We start from the raw sequence: 15559 nt of genomic DNA, 5'->3' as shown, positions 1-15559 counted from the left end.
AGGAGTAAGAGGAGGAGAATGCAAAACTTAAAAACAACAAAAAATCCATGGGAAAAAAAAGGCAGTTTTTTTTTAAAGATTTTATTTATTTATTTGACAGACAGAGATCACAAGTAGGCAGAGAGGCAGGCAGAGAAAGAGGAGGAAGCAGGCTCTCCGCTGAGCAGAGAGCCCGATGTGGGACTCGATCCCAGGACCCTGAGATCATGACCTGAGCCGAAGGCAGCGGCTTAACCCACTGAGCCACCCAGGCGCCCCCCAAAAAAAGCAGTTCTAACCACTAAGAGTACAATGAGTAAAAAAGAGGGGCAGGAATCAAGCTATTCACCTACCACTATCTTTGTTTCAATTTTCCAGTCCAAGTCTTTTGGTGATTTTAACTTTTTTACCTCAACATTTTTTTTCTTTTTAAAGATTTTATTTACTTATGACAAAGAGATAGCAAGAGAGGGAACACAAGCACGGGTGAGCTGGAAAGGGAGAAGCAGGCTCCCTGCTAAGCAGGCAGCCTGTATGGGGCTCAATCCCAGGACCCTGGGATCATGACCAGAGCGGAAGGCTTAACTGACTAAGCCACCCTGGTGCCCCTCACCTCAACCCTTTTATGTCAAAGCTAAAACTAGTACATAAATTAGATGCTACTATTCTATTCTTAACCTAATGGTTTGTTTAAACCAATGGTTCTTAACTTTTTCGTGCCCTGGACTGACAGTCTGGTGAAACCTATAAACCCTTCCTCAGAATAATATTAATAAAATAAAATGAACAAGATTACAAAGAAAAGCAATTATACTGAAATACAATTACCAAAATACTTTAACATGCTTCCACTCAGGGGCGCCTGGGTGGCTCAGATGATTAGGCATCTGCCTTTGGCTTGGGTCATGATCCCAGAGTCCTGAGATCAGCCCCTCGTTGTAGGGACTCCCTGATTGGCAGGGAGCCTGCTTCTCCCTCTCCCTCTACTGTTCCCCCGGATTGTGCTCTCTTGCCCTGCCAAATAAATAAATAAAATCTTAAGAAAAAAAAAAAAAAAAAAAAAAACCAAAGGACAAAAGGTGATATTAACATACATCATAGAGAAAAAGAATTTTTTTTTTTCTTTTCTTTTTTCAGAGAGGGCATAGGGAGGGACAGAGGGAGAGAAAGAATCCCAAGCAGGCTCCAAACCCAGCCGGCAGCCCAACTTGGGGCTCTTATATTATGGCCCTAAGATCATGACCTGAGCCAAAATAGTCAGATACCTGACTGAGCTACCCAAATGCCCCATGGACAAGAATGTTACCAACAAAATTCACACAGTGAGAAACCCCATAGAACAATCAACCTGGTTTGCAACAAATTAAGTTGTAAGGAGAGAGGGAGATTAAAATCTATAGATTAAGAGACTTCAATAGCCAAAATGTTCATCAATAAGTAAATAAACAAACTGTAGTATCTCGACTGGGGTGGTGGTGGTGGTGGTGGTGGTGGTTTGGTTACAAGATGCCTACATTTCTCAAAATTCAACAAACTTCACACTTAAAATAAGTACATTTTATTGAATGCAAATTAAACCTCAATAATTCTTTTTTAAAATTTACTAGGGCTTTAACTCACAACCCAATACCAGTCTCATGCTCTACCAAAGCCAGCCAGGTGCCCTCCCCCCAACTTTTATTTTTAAGTTTTTCAATAAATTTTTTTTTTAAAGATTTTATTCATTTATTTGACAGACAGAAATCACAAGTAGGCGGAGAGACAGGCAGAGAGAGAGAGGAGGAAGCAGGCTCCCTGCTGAGCAGAAAGCCCGATGAGGGGCTTGATCCCAGAACCCTGGGATCATGACCTGAGCCGAAGGCAGAGGCTTTAACCCACTGAGCCACCCAGGCGCCCCGTTCAATAAAATTTTTAAAGAATTACATATCACCAATTATAATTGGTATACCTTAAATAGAGCCCGAGTTTTTAAAAAAACATTCTTAAGCAAAATAAGTCAATCAGAGAAAGACAACTATCATATGATCTCCCTGATATGAGAAAGTGGAGATGCAACATGAGGGGGTTAAGGGCGTAGGAGAAGAATAAATGAAACAAGATGGGATTAGGAGGGAGACAAACCATAAGTGACTCTTAATCTCACAAAACAAAATGAGGGTTGCTGGGGGGAGGGGGGTTGGGAAAGGGGGTGGGGTTACGAACATTGGAGAGGGTATATGCTATGGTGAGTGCTGTGAAGTGTGTAAACCTGGCGATTCACAGACCTGTACCCCTGGGGATAAAAATACATTATATGTTTATTAAAAATAAATAAATAAAAATTTTAAAAAAACATTCTTCAAACACACACACACAAAAACACACAAAATCAATTACAAACTTGAATCCTATATGAAATAGTAATATATCTCTTTAAACAATCCTTATCTTCTAGATATAAATACTGAAATATTTATGGATAAAATGTCTGGAATCTACTTCAAAATATTACAAACTGTACAAACTCCAGCATTCCAGGGCTTGTGCTAAAGAATAAGGGTCTTTTTTTTTTTTTTTAAGATTATTTATTTGACACAGAGAAAGATCACAAGTAGGCAGAGACACAGGCAGAGAGAGAGGAAGGGAAGCAGGCTCCCTGCTGAGCAGAGAGCCCGATGCAGGGCTAGATCCCAGAAACCTAGGATCATGACCTGAGCTGAAGGCAGAGGCTTTAACCCACTGAGCCACCCAGGCACCCCAAGAATAAGGGTCTTAACTCATTAAGGAACCTGTTGGATAGGGACCAAGAATATATACAGGAAGGAGAAAAAAAAGTTGAGTGCAGCCACTTTGGAAAATAGTATAGAGATTCCTCAAAACTTTAAAAATAGAATTACCATATGATCCAGCAATTCACTTCTGGGTATTTATCCAGAGAAAGTGAAAACACTAACATGAGAAGATAATGCGCACCCCATGTTCACTGCAGCATAATTTCTAACAGCCAAGACATGGAAACAACCTAACTGTCCAGGGACTGAAGAACAGGTAAAGAAGATGTGTATATACACAATGGAGTACTAAACAGCCATTAAAAAAAAGAAGTCTTGCTATTTGAGACAACATGGATGGACCTTAAGAGCATTATACTAAATGAAGTCAGAGAAAGACAAATATATGATCTCATTCTGTGTAAAATCTTAAAAACAAAAACCATAAGCTCACAGATACAGAGAAAAGATGGGGGGGCAGTGAGTAGAAGGGTGAAATGAGTGAGAGAAAGGGGGTCAAAAGGTACAAACTTCTAGTTAGACACCAGTCACAGGGATGTAATGTGCCGCATAGTGATGATCAATACTGTATTACTTACCTGAAAGTTGCTAAGAAAGTAAATTTTAAAAGTCCTCAACACAGGGGCACCTGGCTGGCTCAGTAGGTGGAACATGAGACTCTTGATCTTGGGGTTCTAAGTTCAAGCCCTAGACTGTGTGTAGAGATTACTTAAAAAATTAAATCTTGGGATGTCCAACTGGCACAGTAGGTTATGCACCTGCCTTAGGTTCAGGTCATGATCCCAGGGCACTGGGATCAAGCCCCGAGTCAGCCTCCCTGCTCGACAGGGAGTTTGCTTCTCCTTCTCCCCCTGCTCCTGCTCTCTCTCAAATAAATTAAATCTTTAAAAAAAAAAAGGGGGGGGGGTGTGGCAGCTGGGTGGCTCAGTGGGTTAAGCCTCTGCCTTCAGCTCAGGTCATGATCTTGGGGTCCTGGGATCGAGTTCCGCATCGGGCTCTCTGCTTGGCGGGGAGCCTGCTCCCCCCCCCCCCCGCCCCCCTCTCTGCCTACTTGTGATCTCTCTCTCTCTCTCTGTCAAATAAATAACATCTTTAAAAAAAATTAAAAAGTCCTCTTCACAAGAAAAAAAAATTGGGGGCACCCAGGTGGCTAAGTCAGTTAAATGTCTACCTTCAGCACAGGTCATGGTCCCAGCATCCCAGAATCAGGCTCCCTATTCAGCGGGAAGTCTGCTTCTCCCTCTCCCTCTGCACCTCCCCCCACTCATGCTCTCTAATAGATAAAATCTTTTTTTAAAAAAATAAATAATAAGGGCGCCTGGGTGGCTCAGTGGGTTAAGCTTCTGCCTTCAGCTCAGGTCATGGTCTCAGGGTTCTGGGATAGAGGCCTGCGTTGGGCTCTCTGCTCAGCGAGGAGCCTGCTTCCCCCTCCCTCTCTGCCTGCCTCTCTGCCTGCTTGTGATCTCTCTCTCTCTCTCTGTGTCAAATAAATAAATAAAATATTTAAAAAATAAAATAAAATAATAAAAGAACAAGAAAAACATTTTTTTAAAGATTTTATTATTTATTTGACAGAGATCACAAGGAGGCAGAGAGGCAGGCAGAGAGAGGGGGAAGCAGGCTCCCGGCTGAGCAGAGCCCAACACGGGGCTGGATCCCAGAATCCTGGGATCACGACCCGAGCTGAAGGCAGAGGTCTTAACCCACTGAGCCACCCAGGCGCCCCAGAAAAACATTTTTGTAACAACGTATAGTGACAGGTGTTAAGTAGACTTACATGGTGGCCATACTGAAATATATACAAATATCAGATTATGTTATATAACATTATTAGTTTCAAGTATACACCAATTATAACTCATTTATTTTTTAAAGTTAAGGTCAGTAAGGTTTGGGGGAAGGTAGGGCAAAGGTAAAATTTTGCTGAGATACCAAAGTGAGTGACTGACAACCAAATAAATAAATGAAGCAATGATGATTCCCAATATTATTCCTAAGAAACAAACTTCTTTCTCACTATCTCCTCTTCTGTGTGACTCAGCATATAATAAAGCTCAGACAGATCCAGTGATTATACTCATGTCACCAAGTCAGTGTTGGCTTAGAACCAAAACTACAATTTTAAGAATCATCAGGTAGCTCTGTATCTGATTTTGTTTTGTTTTGTTTTCATTTTTATTTCTTTGACAGTGAGAAGGCACAAGTAGGGGGAGCCGCAGGCAGAGGGAGAAGCAGGCCCCCCGCTTAGCAGGGAGCCTGACGTGGGACTCAATCCAAGATCCTAGGATCATGACCTGGGCTGAAGACAGACACTCAACCAACTGAGCCACCCAGGCACTCCATATCTGCTTTAAACCGAGACAGGTGAATGTATTCATCCATTAAACTATCTCCTAGGAGAGGAAAATATTGAGAAAACTTGCAAAAAATGCAAGTCACTTCCAGTCCCATCTTCCTTTCCTGTTCCTCACCCTCAAATGTTGGTTTCCAAAGAAAGTAGTTGAGAGGAAGGGAATGAGAAACAGAGGCAGCAAGGTGTCGGAGGTGGGGGAAGTAGAGTGGTGTAGAGCTACTTCTTAGTGTAGAGCTACGCTAAGAAGAGAACTGATTGGGCAAAGAGAACTGACTAAGCAAAGATAGTGAGAATAGCAGTAGTCAGGTTTCTCACTAAGAAAAAAATTTACAAATATAAAAATGCAGTGATTATGGGGCGCCTGGGTGGCTCGGTCGTTAAGCATCTGCCTTCAGCTCAGGTCATGATCCCAGAGTCCTAGGATCAAGCCCCTCAACAGGCTCCCTGCTCAGCAGGAAGCCTGCTTCTCTCTCTCCCTCTCCCTCTCCCCCTGCTTGTGTTCGCTCTCTCAAGGTCTTTCTGTCAAATAAATGAAATAAAATCCTTAAAAATATACGTATTTTTAAAACTGGAGAGGTTAGAAAAAACCTTCAGGTATTGGAACATAAGTGAACTTTTTTAAAAATGGGACACAGAGGTACAGATAATGTGTATATATGGAAAAATATATATATATATATATATATATCTCATAGTTAGGTACCCACATGACACACATTTTCTTAGCTCTGTAGGAATGGGTACACTGAGCATCCAGGTGTTGGTTTCTAAATACTATCCTACACTAAAAAGAACTAGAATTTCTTGGAGAAATGACTGATTATAGGACAAGGAAAGTACATGATAAGCCTTTGTTATGCCTGAAATAAAGAAATGCTTAAACAGTGATGGAGAGATATCAAAAGGACACAACAGCCAGTTTGAAAGAGCTCCAAGTGGCCAAACCTAGGACAATTTGGGTATCAAATAATCCCTGGACCAAAGCTCACTGAAAAAAGTAGAAATCGTAAGTATTCTACACATACACAGAAAGCTCCTACCTACAGGAAACTAAATATAGAAGGAATCACAACACTATACTTACCGGCAAGAGTTAGCACTGTTAAAGCTGGTGACTGTAGGCTTGATAAAAGAAGAAAGACTATATTATATCTCCCCATAAAATGCTAATCAAATACAAAGGGGAAAATAGTAAAGATTTAACCTGACTAGGTGAGCAGTTAAACTAGTATCACCAGTTGTGGCACAGATCCATACTGTCTGCCTCCTTATATGCTACTCTTGAGAAGAGCAAAGAATCACTTCTGTGGTATTCTTGCCAAGATGCATGCTCTGATCTGGTCATGAGGTAATACTGGACAGATTCAACTGGAGGGTTTATCCTGCAGAAGCAAAGGCCTATCCTTTTTAAGATTTTATTTATTCAGTTGAGAGAGAGAGCACGTGCGAGTGAGCAAGCATGAGCAGGGGGAGGGGCAGAGGGGGAAGCGGACACCCATTGAGCAGGGAGCCCGACACTGGGCTCAAACCCAGGACCCTGGGATCATGAACCCCGCTGAATGCACATGCTTAACTGACTGAGCCACCCAGGTTCCCCAAAAGACCTGTGCTTTGTAAGACTACCAGACACATGAGAATTAGCATAAGACTGAGAAAGTATTCAGAATGATGAGACACAGCCACCAACAGCAACACATGACCAAGCTCCTGGACGGAAAATGGAACACTGTGGGGATGGCTGGCATCGGGTGAATGGGTTCTGTGGACTGGGCAGTAGGATGGCACCAATACGGACTTCCTGATTGGGAAGACAATGAGGTGCCATGCAAGAGTGTCAACAACTGAGGAATCTGGATGAAGGGAATGTGGGAATTCTTTGTACCATTCATGAACTATATTTCAAAATAAATTTTAAATGAGAAAAATATTACTGGTAAGAAAGAACTGGGTCTAAACGTGGTCAGACACTCATTCTGGCATATCAAATACCATTTTATCTTCCCTTTTATTTTTTTAAACTAAGAAGAGTTAGTGTTTGGGTTTTTGTTTTTTTAAGATTTTATTTATTGGGGGCGCCTAGGTTGCTCAGTGGGTTAAAGCCTCTGCCTTTGGCTCAGGTCATGATCCCAGGGTCCTGGGATAGAGTCTCACGTGGGGCTCCCAGCTCGGCAAGAAGCTTGCTTCTCCCTGCCTGCTTCTCCCTCTCCCACTCGCCCTGCTTATGTTCCGTCTCTCACTGTTTCTCTCCGTCAAATAAATAAATAAAATCTTTTTTTTATGTCTATTTATCTATTTATTTGACAGAGAGAGAGAGAGAGAGGGAGAACAAGTAGGCAGAGCAGCAGGCAGAGAGAAAGGGAGAACCAGGCCCTCCGCTGAGCAGGGAGCCCAATGTGGGGCTCGATCCTAAAGCCCTGAAATCATGACCTGAGCCAAAGGCAGCTGCTTTAACTGTCTGAGCCACATAGGTGCCCCACAATACCATCTTTTCAAAGAGGCCTTACTCATTCCTCCCTCCCCCATGACTCTCTATTCCCTCCTTTGCTTTAATTTTCTTCATAAATCAAGACAGGCCACAATTGATAGTTGTTTGGGCTAAATGCTGGGTACACAGGATTTACTTACTATTTTTCTCTTTTTATATGTGTCCAAAATTCTCCAAAGTATAATTTTTAAACTATAAAACAGTAATACATATGCATCTTTATTAATACATTAAAGTATCTAGCAGCAAGTCTAACAGCTACTTTAGTTTCTAAGTTGTGATGAGCATGAATTATTTACAAACATGGAAATGAGGAAGTCAGAATCCTCTGCAGGGTGCCTGGGTGGCTCAGTCCACCAAGCCTCTGACTTCTGCTGTCATGATCTTGGGGTCCTGGGACCAAGTCCTGCAATGAGCCACTCCTTGGGCTCTGTGCTCAGTGGGGATCTGCTTGTCCCTCACCCTCTCCCTCTGCCCTCCACCCCCAACCTCATGTGCACGCACTCTCTCAAATAAATAAAATCCTAAAAAAACTAAAAAAAAAAAAAAAAAAAAAAAAAAACAAAGAAAAACCCCAAGGCGATTTTTAAGAAATCTTGAATACAAAAGAGCCTTTACTACAGTGTAACAGCGTTGTTTTTAAAAATTAATGCTTGAGACAAAAAAATTTACCACCTATCAACTTAATGATGACACAAATCACTGCATGCCAGATGTCATTTTGTAAAATACAAAAAATTTTTTTTTAATACAAAAATGTTTTAGGGACGCCTGGGTGGCTCAGTTGGTTGGACGACTGCCTTCGGCTCAGGTCATGATCCTGGAGTCCCGGGATCGAGTCCCGCATCAGACTCCCAGCTCCGTGGGGAGTCTGCTTCTCTCTCTGACCTTCTCCTCGTTCATGCTCTCTCTCACTGTCTCTCTCTCAAGTAAATAAATAAAATCTTTAAAAAAAAAAAAAATGTTTTAAAAGATTTACTTATCTGAGAGACAGCGAAAACACGCACATGCTTGTGTGCACTCAGGAACAGGGATAGGGACAGAGGGAAAGAATCTCAAGCAGACTCGGCTGAGCAGAGAGCTGAAGGTAGGGGCTCAATCTCACAATCCTGAGCCGAAACCAAGAGTCTGAGAGGCCTAACCATCTGAGCCACCCAGGTGCCCCTGAAATACAAAATGTTTAAAAAGAATACAAATGTCCTAGTTTTTGAATGAAAGGAATAAAATAAGGTGAAGGTTAAAAAAATCAATTTTAAGAATTTATAAATGTGTATATATATATTATATATAAAACTACAAATGCATTACACACACAAGTTCATATACCGCATGTAAACATGATAGGAATGTAACCATCAAAGTCTATACAAGGTACACTCAGAAAATCGCCATTCCATTTGTCCAAATTCTCAAGTAAGCCAAAGTCTGCACTTAACAAAGACATATATTACTCTAGAGGTTTGGTATGCTGGACTAAAAAATCTAGCACCAAAACAAGCAATAGGACAAACAACTGTGTTTCCCATTTGAATTTTCCCACAAATACTCCTTAAATGTAAGAACTGGAGTGGTTCCTTACATAATAAAAACCTTTATGCTAAATTTCAGTTTATCTCTATATTCAAAATGAACTCCTAAGTAATTAAATCCAAGAATTCACTAAATTTAGTTAGCATTTTACAGAGACATTTCTTTGTGGGTTTCAGATGTTTACAATTTTCAACCTGGCAGATACAGACGCGGGGGGGGGGGGGGGTCTGAATACTGTAATACTGTACAATTGTATCAAGAACATCTCTTCACAGCAAAGCGTATTTCTGCACAGCAAAAACAGGTAGAATACAAAAATTATATGGTTTCTAATAAAACGATTAAACATCCTAACTGGTTTCCACAACAGAGTATGCTATTTACCTTTCTTTTCTTTTTTAAAGATTTTATTTGACACAGAGAGATAGAGAGGGAACACAAGCAGGGGGAGTGGGAGAGGGAGAAGGAGGCTTCTCACAGAGGAGAGAGCCCAAGGCAGGGTCGATACCAAAACCCCAGGATCATGACCTGAGATGAAAGCAGACTCTTTTTTTTTTTTTAACTTTTTTTTTAAGATTTTATTTATTTATTTGACAGAGAGTGATCACAAGCAGGCAGAGAGGCAGGCAGAGAGAGAGGAGGAAGAAGGCTCCCTGCTGAGCAGAGAGCCCAATGTGAGGCTGGATCCCAGGACCCTGAGATCATGACCTGAGCCGAAGGCAGAGAGGCTTAACCCACTGAGTCACCCAGGCGCCCCTGAAAGCAGACTCTTAACTGAGCCACCTGGGCACCCCCAGAGTATTCGATTTTCACTCAAAACATGAGTAGCTCTAAGGCAAATAATAATAATAATAATAATAATAAATTAAGTAAAGATAGCAGTAAACTTTAGAAATTTAACTATAAAAAAGTATTACTTTATTTTGTCTCCTTGTTCAGCAGGCTAATATAGGTCTGTTTCAAGGGCTTGAACATTTATTACAAAGCATCCAATAAGGAAATTCAGGAGCCCAATTTTAATAACAATATATATACTAAAGGTATTTGCAGACCACAATGCTTACATTAAATAATGTGGACTAGTTAACTACAGCTCAAACACCACAGATTCTTATAAGTAAAAACAGAAATATATCATCTCCAATTGTATATACTAATTCTCACAAACTATTTCAAACTTTTTTTTTTAATTTTTATTTTAAGATTTTATTTATTTAGGGGAGCCTGGGTGGCTCAGTGGGTTAAAAGCCTCTGCTCAGATAACCGTCCCAGGGTCCTGAAATTGAGCCCCACATCAGGCTCTCTGCTCAGTAGGGAGCCAGCTTCCCCTCTCTCTCTGCCAGCCTCTCTGCCTACTTGTGATCTCTCTGTCAAATAAATAAATAAAATCTTAAAAAAAAAAAAAGATTTTATTTATTTGACAGAGACATAGCGAGAGAGGGAACACAGGGGGAGTGCAAGAGGGAGACGCAGGCTTCCCGCTGAGCAGGGAGCCCTATATAAGGCTAGATCCCAGGACCCCAGGATCATGACCTGAGCCAAAGGCAAACGCTTAACGACTGAGCCACCCAGGTGCCCAGGTGCCCCTCAAACTTTTTTTTAAAAAAGTAATCAAGACGGTGCCCTCCACCAGTCAAACATCACCAATCTTCCTGGCACCTATTTCCCCCCCAATCTGCCAGAGGCATCCTCCTTAGGAAATAAAATACAGTATTTCAAGCATTCTGTATTAATTTTTAATGCTATTTATCACAATAACTGAATTTTATTTTTTAAATGTACAAAAGCCCGACACAAAAATATCAAAATTATAACATTCAAAACCAGAGCTGTTTCTACATAGAACTGGCTGGGCTCTAAAAAAGAAACGATGTAGCAATGATGTAAGGCTAGGGTGAGTCAAATTTGTTTGAAGTCTAAAAATACCTCCAGTTATAGAATACTAAAGACAAGGAAATTCTTCCACTATATTTTTACTGTGTCCCCAAAGTAAAGATATCCAAATACATGTAACATGTATTCCAGCTATTTTAACTCAGAAAACCATTGTAATATTTAAAATTAGCAAAGCCAAAAATACATTTTTAAATGGGTCTCATTCTTTGACAGAATTTTTACATAAGCTGCTACCTTGCTCTACCTCTGCACAATCTTTAACGTCTTCTCTAAAACTGGGGATGGATGGGAAGAACCTGAAAATGTGATTTACTTAAAACAGGCAAATAAAATAGAGAATTTTATATTCTTTAAAGGGCTCTATTCGTTCGCTCATTCTAATTCAGGGAATCATCTTTGCACACACCTCTCTCTCTTACAACTAAAAGACAGCAACCAATTGTTGTGTAACTCCTCCCTTCCCCCTTCAACCCAGCTAACATACAAAGGAAAGGACTTTCTCTATTGTGCAAATTCAGTCCCTGCAACAGATCTTTGTTAACTAAAATCTGATTCAGAAATAGTCCTCATTTAATTTTTTTCAGCGGTATATTAAAAGCTGTAAAGAAAATGAACACAACAAATATATTCTATTGCAAGAAGGTAAAGCCAAATTTTGAAAATGCTCTGATTATATTTTAAAGACTGGGTCTTTCTTTAGTTCGAACGGGAAAAAAGCCTTTATCAGCATCCTTCCCTCAATCTATTTTCCACCAAAAATACTGACCATTGTAAATAATAAAAATAATACACTGTAAATAATACAAAAAAGATCTGGTTCCAACCCCTCCCCCAAACACACACAAAAGTGCCCTCTAAGCTGCCCTGCTTCCAAAACTGGTTTAATCTTTAAAAAACAAAAACAAAACCCCAAACATTTACTATAATAGCCTAATCAGTGTTACAAGAATAATTCTGAAAACGTTTTATGTAATATATTCCCAATATACACCTCTTAATCCTGTAAAACAGTTATTAGTTAATGTTGTAATTAGCAAGGGAAAAGGGTAAAAGCTGGTAAAAGGTATTAGAGAGTTTCTCTCATCTTGAGTTCTAGAAAACACTAGAAGTGTATATCCTTACATTTTCTTACACAGCTATCATTCCGGTACAACTATCTTTTTATTTTTATCCCTTTCACTTAAATTACTCAAATTTCGCCTTCCCCTAGTAGCAATCACACATTTTACAAAACATTTTCTACAATAGGGATAAAAGGCTTTGAATTCCTCCAAACAGGGTCCATTTAACTCCACAGCTGGAAAAGCAAAAACATTTCTTATACATATGTAAGAATAAACAAGAAACCATAAATAGAGATTACCTGTCCCGGGGATTGGGTGGGAAGTGGGGGATGGGAACTGGGAATCCCGAGGTCAGGGGTGAAGGGGAGATTTTTCTCTGTGAACCCTTCACACTCTTTAAACCCATAAGAATGCACTGCCTTTTCAAAGAGCTAAGGACGTTTGTCTAAATTTTTTTAAAAATCGCTTTTAACATAAAGGAGTGTCATGGACACACGGTCTGCTTAGTTTTAACAGAATCTGCTTTTGGTAGCATCTGCTTGTGCTCTGCAATAGGTGAGGTACCCCTTTAAACGCAGTGTGCCCGCTAAGCCCTGTTTAATACAGTAACGTTCCTCCAGACCTCCGCTTTCGAAGGCAGCTCGCATCCTCCGCCCCCTCCTCCCTCTGTGCATTCTGAGAGCTGCTGCTGATTCCCACATAAAGTGGGTCCTGGCCGCCATTTTAGAAAGTCATTCACACAAGCCGGACCGCAGCCCCATCCACTTAAAAATCTCCCAAACCTCCCGCGGACGATCTCCTCTTCCCATTCCCTCTCCCCTCATCTTGAGAGGAGTCAAACTCCCTGCAAGAGGTATGCAATGTCTCTGGAATGTGCATAATGCGAAGTGACACGTCTGGCCACAGAACACTGAGGAGCAACGCGAATGCTGCAATGCACGTGTTTGCACGTCGGTACAGCCGAATTTCCCAGAGACCTACAGAGAAAGTCCACAGGAGTTCAAAGTGAGCACACCTAAAGTGGCTTTTCCACTCCGATAATCTGCGTCTACAGGACTTTCCCACCAAAGCACTGAAGACGGTGGGGCGGTGGGTGGAGGTAAAGGGTGGAGCCGCGCCAGGGAGGGAAAAGTTCCCATCTGCTTCCCCACTGAGCCCGGGGTCTCGCTCCCCTTTACCACCGGGGTAGAGGTGAGCTTTTGCTCCCTGCCTGCCCTTGCCTGGTTTCTCAGCACAACGTAGTAAACACCGGGAGAGTCCCTGGAAGCGCGCCTCCCCCAGCCCTGCGGAGGACAGCCTGAGCAGGTTATGAATGGCCTCACTATTGCCGGCTCCTTTTCACACGCGGTCACGCGCAGACGCGCGCTCCAGCGGTGAAGATTTAATACCCCAGTAACAGCAACCACCAACAGAATCAATGATCCTCCATTTAAAAGACGGAGTGGATCCAGCTCTGCTGCCTCTGCTTCCATTTCCCTATCCAAGCTGCTCAGGAGCAAGCGACGCAATCTGTTTTTCCCGTGGTGACTCACTAATAAGGGCGCTCCATAATTCCCTCCACTCACTAGATAGTAAGAGGAATTAGGGAGTAAGCCGAACTGAAGATCGTTCCGGGTCTGGAATATCGCAAGGAACGGTAATTTTCGAGGACGAGCGCGGATCTGCTACAGTCCTCCTCATTCTGCACCAAGCTTAAGCACAGCGTCACTTTCAGGATGTTCCAGCGAGGACGCTACCCGTCACGGTACGCATACGTTCCACAAAGAAAGCAGGCGCTTGAATGCTACCGTAGCAGAGGTACCAAAACAACAGTGATCCCACCATCTCACCGAAAAAATATATATATATTCTGGGAAGTTAAAAAAAAAAAAACTACATCTCCTGATCTTAAAAGACGTGCATTCTTCCAACGACCGGTTCAAGAACTCTGGGCGGGAGGGAATCACCGTTCTTTCAAAGGCGGCCCCTCAGCGCTAACCCCGCGCGGCCGCGGAGGTAGCGATCCCGAGGCTCTCGGGCTCCGGCGCCCGCTGGGCACCGTCCTACCCGCCGTGGGGCTTCCAGTGAAAGCCCTCGGTCCTCACCCCCGTCCTCACCCAAGGACCCCAGAGGGCTGAGGCGGCCTGGAAGGCGAAAGAGCCGAAACAAGCGCACCAACTTATTTTCAGACACCATACTCGCTAGCCAACCCCGAAAAAATAAGAATTAAAAAAAAAAAAAAACACAAAAACCCACAGGAGAAATGTGAGCTTGCCATTTCCCTGTAGTTTCTAGGTCTGTAAGCCGTTCGGGAGAGGTGCCCAGAACCTCGCAGCCGCCCCGGTTCCGAGCTGCTCCTACACCACCTACCGAGCCGTGTGTCTGGGTGAAGCCTCTCATGTCGCACAAACCCCTCTCCCGGCTAGACATTTCCAAGCGTCGGCAGGGCGAGGAGCGGGACTTGCGGCGGGACTCCGGAGTTGGCCGCGCCGGGACGGGGGTCCGGGGCGGCGGCGCGCAAGGACGCGACCCTACTCCTGCCCCGCCGGCTGGCGGGCGCCCTCCGGGCGCCGGTTCCGCGGAGGCCGAGCGACAGCCTCCTCCTCGCTGGGGCGGGAGAGGGCGGCAGCCGGACCGCTCCGCCGAGGCCCGAGGCCCAACGCCGCGACGCGGGCCGAGCGGCGGCCAGACAACCGCGCGCCCCCCGCACCAGTCCGCGGCTCTGGCCCGGGTCCCCTCAGCAGTTCCGCGCACGGGGAGGGGCCGGCAACGGGTCGGGCGGGCAGCAGCGCCCGAAGGGAGAGCGCGGCCCCGGGCCGCGTGTCACTCACCGTTTGAAATGCTCGATGATCTTCTCTTCCCGCACGTTCTCCGGTAAGTTGCCCACCCAGAGGTGCCTGGTTTCCCGGACCATGCTGGGCGGTGTGCCGGCGACCGCTGGTGCGGGTTCTCCCTCGCCGGCTTCGTACGAGCCCGTCAGCGCCGGGAGGCGGGCGCCGAGGCGGCGGCGGCGGCGGCTGCGGCGGTGGCGTCGGCAGCGGCGGCGGCTCCTCCGGCTCCCCCCCGTGCAGAGACCATCCCTCTCCCCCAGGTTCTGACTCTCGGGCCTCGCAGCTCCGCTCTGCCGCCACCACACACCCGAAGCCGACCCTCGCGCTCCGGCGGCGCATGCGCCCGGGCGGCGGCGGGCGGGGGAGCGGGGAGGAGGGGCGAGCGGGACCCGGGCGGCAGCGACTACGACGGAGCTGGCGCTGTGGCAGCCGGACGCTTCCCACCGGTGCGCGCGGCCCGCCTCCCTCGCCGCGGGCACGCGCGCGTCCGCCCGCCCGCCGAGGCTGAAACGCCGAGTTCCTCCCAGCCGGCGCGCAGGCGCGCGGGGGAGGGAGGAACGCGGGGCTTGAAAGGAACGCTCGCGCGCCCGATCCTGATGCGCAGGCGCGCAGGCACGCAGGGAGTGGGCCGCGGGGCGGGCGCTCGGTCAGACCTGGGGCGCTGAGCTTCC

At 44.6% G+C, this 15559-nt stretch overlaps 1 protein-coding gene across 2 annotated transcripts in view; it reads right to left on the bottom strand.

Moving 5' to 3' along the window:
* SPEN (spen family transcriptional repressor) overlaps positions 1-15290 on the bottom strand; it is a 95380-nt gene extending 80090 nt beyond the window's left edge. The window contains exon 1 of one of the 2 annotated variants that reach the window (XM_059376299.1): positions 14889-15290. In XM_059376299.1, the coding sequence (XP_059232282.1) occupies positions 14889-14971 (83 nt within the window). In that variant the 5' untranslated portion in view covers positions 14972-15290. The remainder of the gene's footprint in view (positions 1-14888) is intronic. The other variant, XM_059376300.1, reaches the window with a different exon arrangement.
* Between the last annotated feature and the right edge of the window lie 269 nt (positions 15291-15559).

The sequence above is a fragment of the Mustela nigripes genome, chromosome 14 (assembly GCF_022355385.1).
Source record: "Mustela nigripes isolate SB6536 chromosome 14, MUSNIG.SB6536, whole genome shotgun sequence".
In the NCBI taxonomy this organism is placed as follows: domain Eukaryota; kingdom Metazoa; phylum Chordata; class Mammalia; order Carnivora; family Mustelidae; genus Mustela; species Mustela nigripes.
Note: the sequence above shows the minus strand (reverse complement) of the source record. Positions and strands in the feature narration are given on the sequence as shown.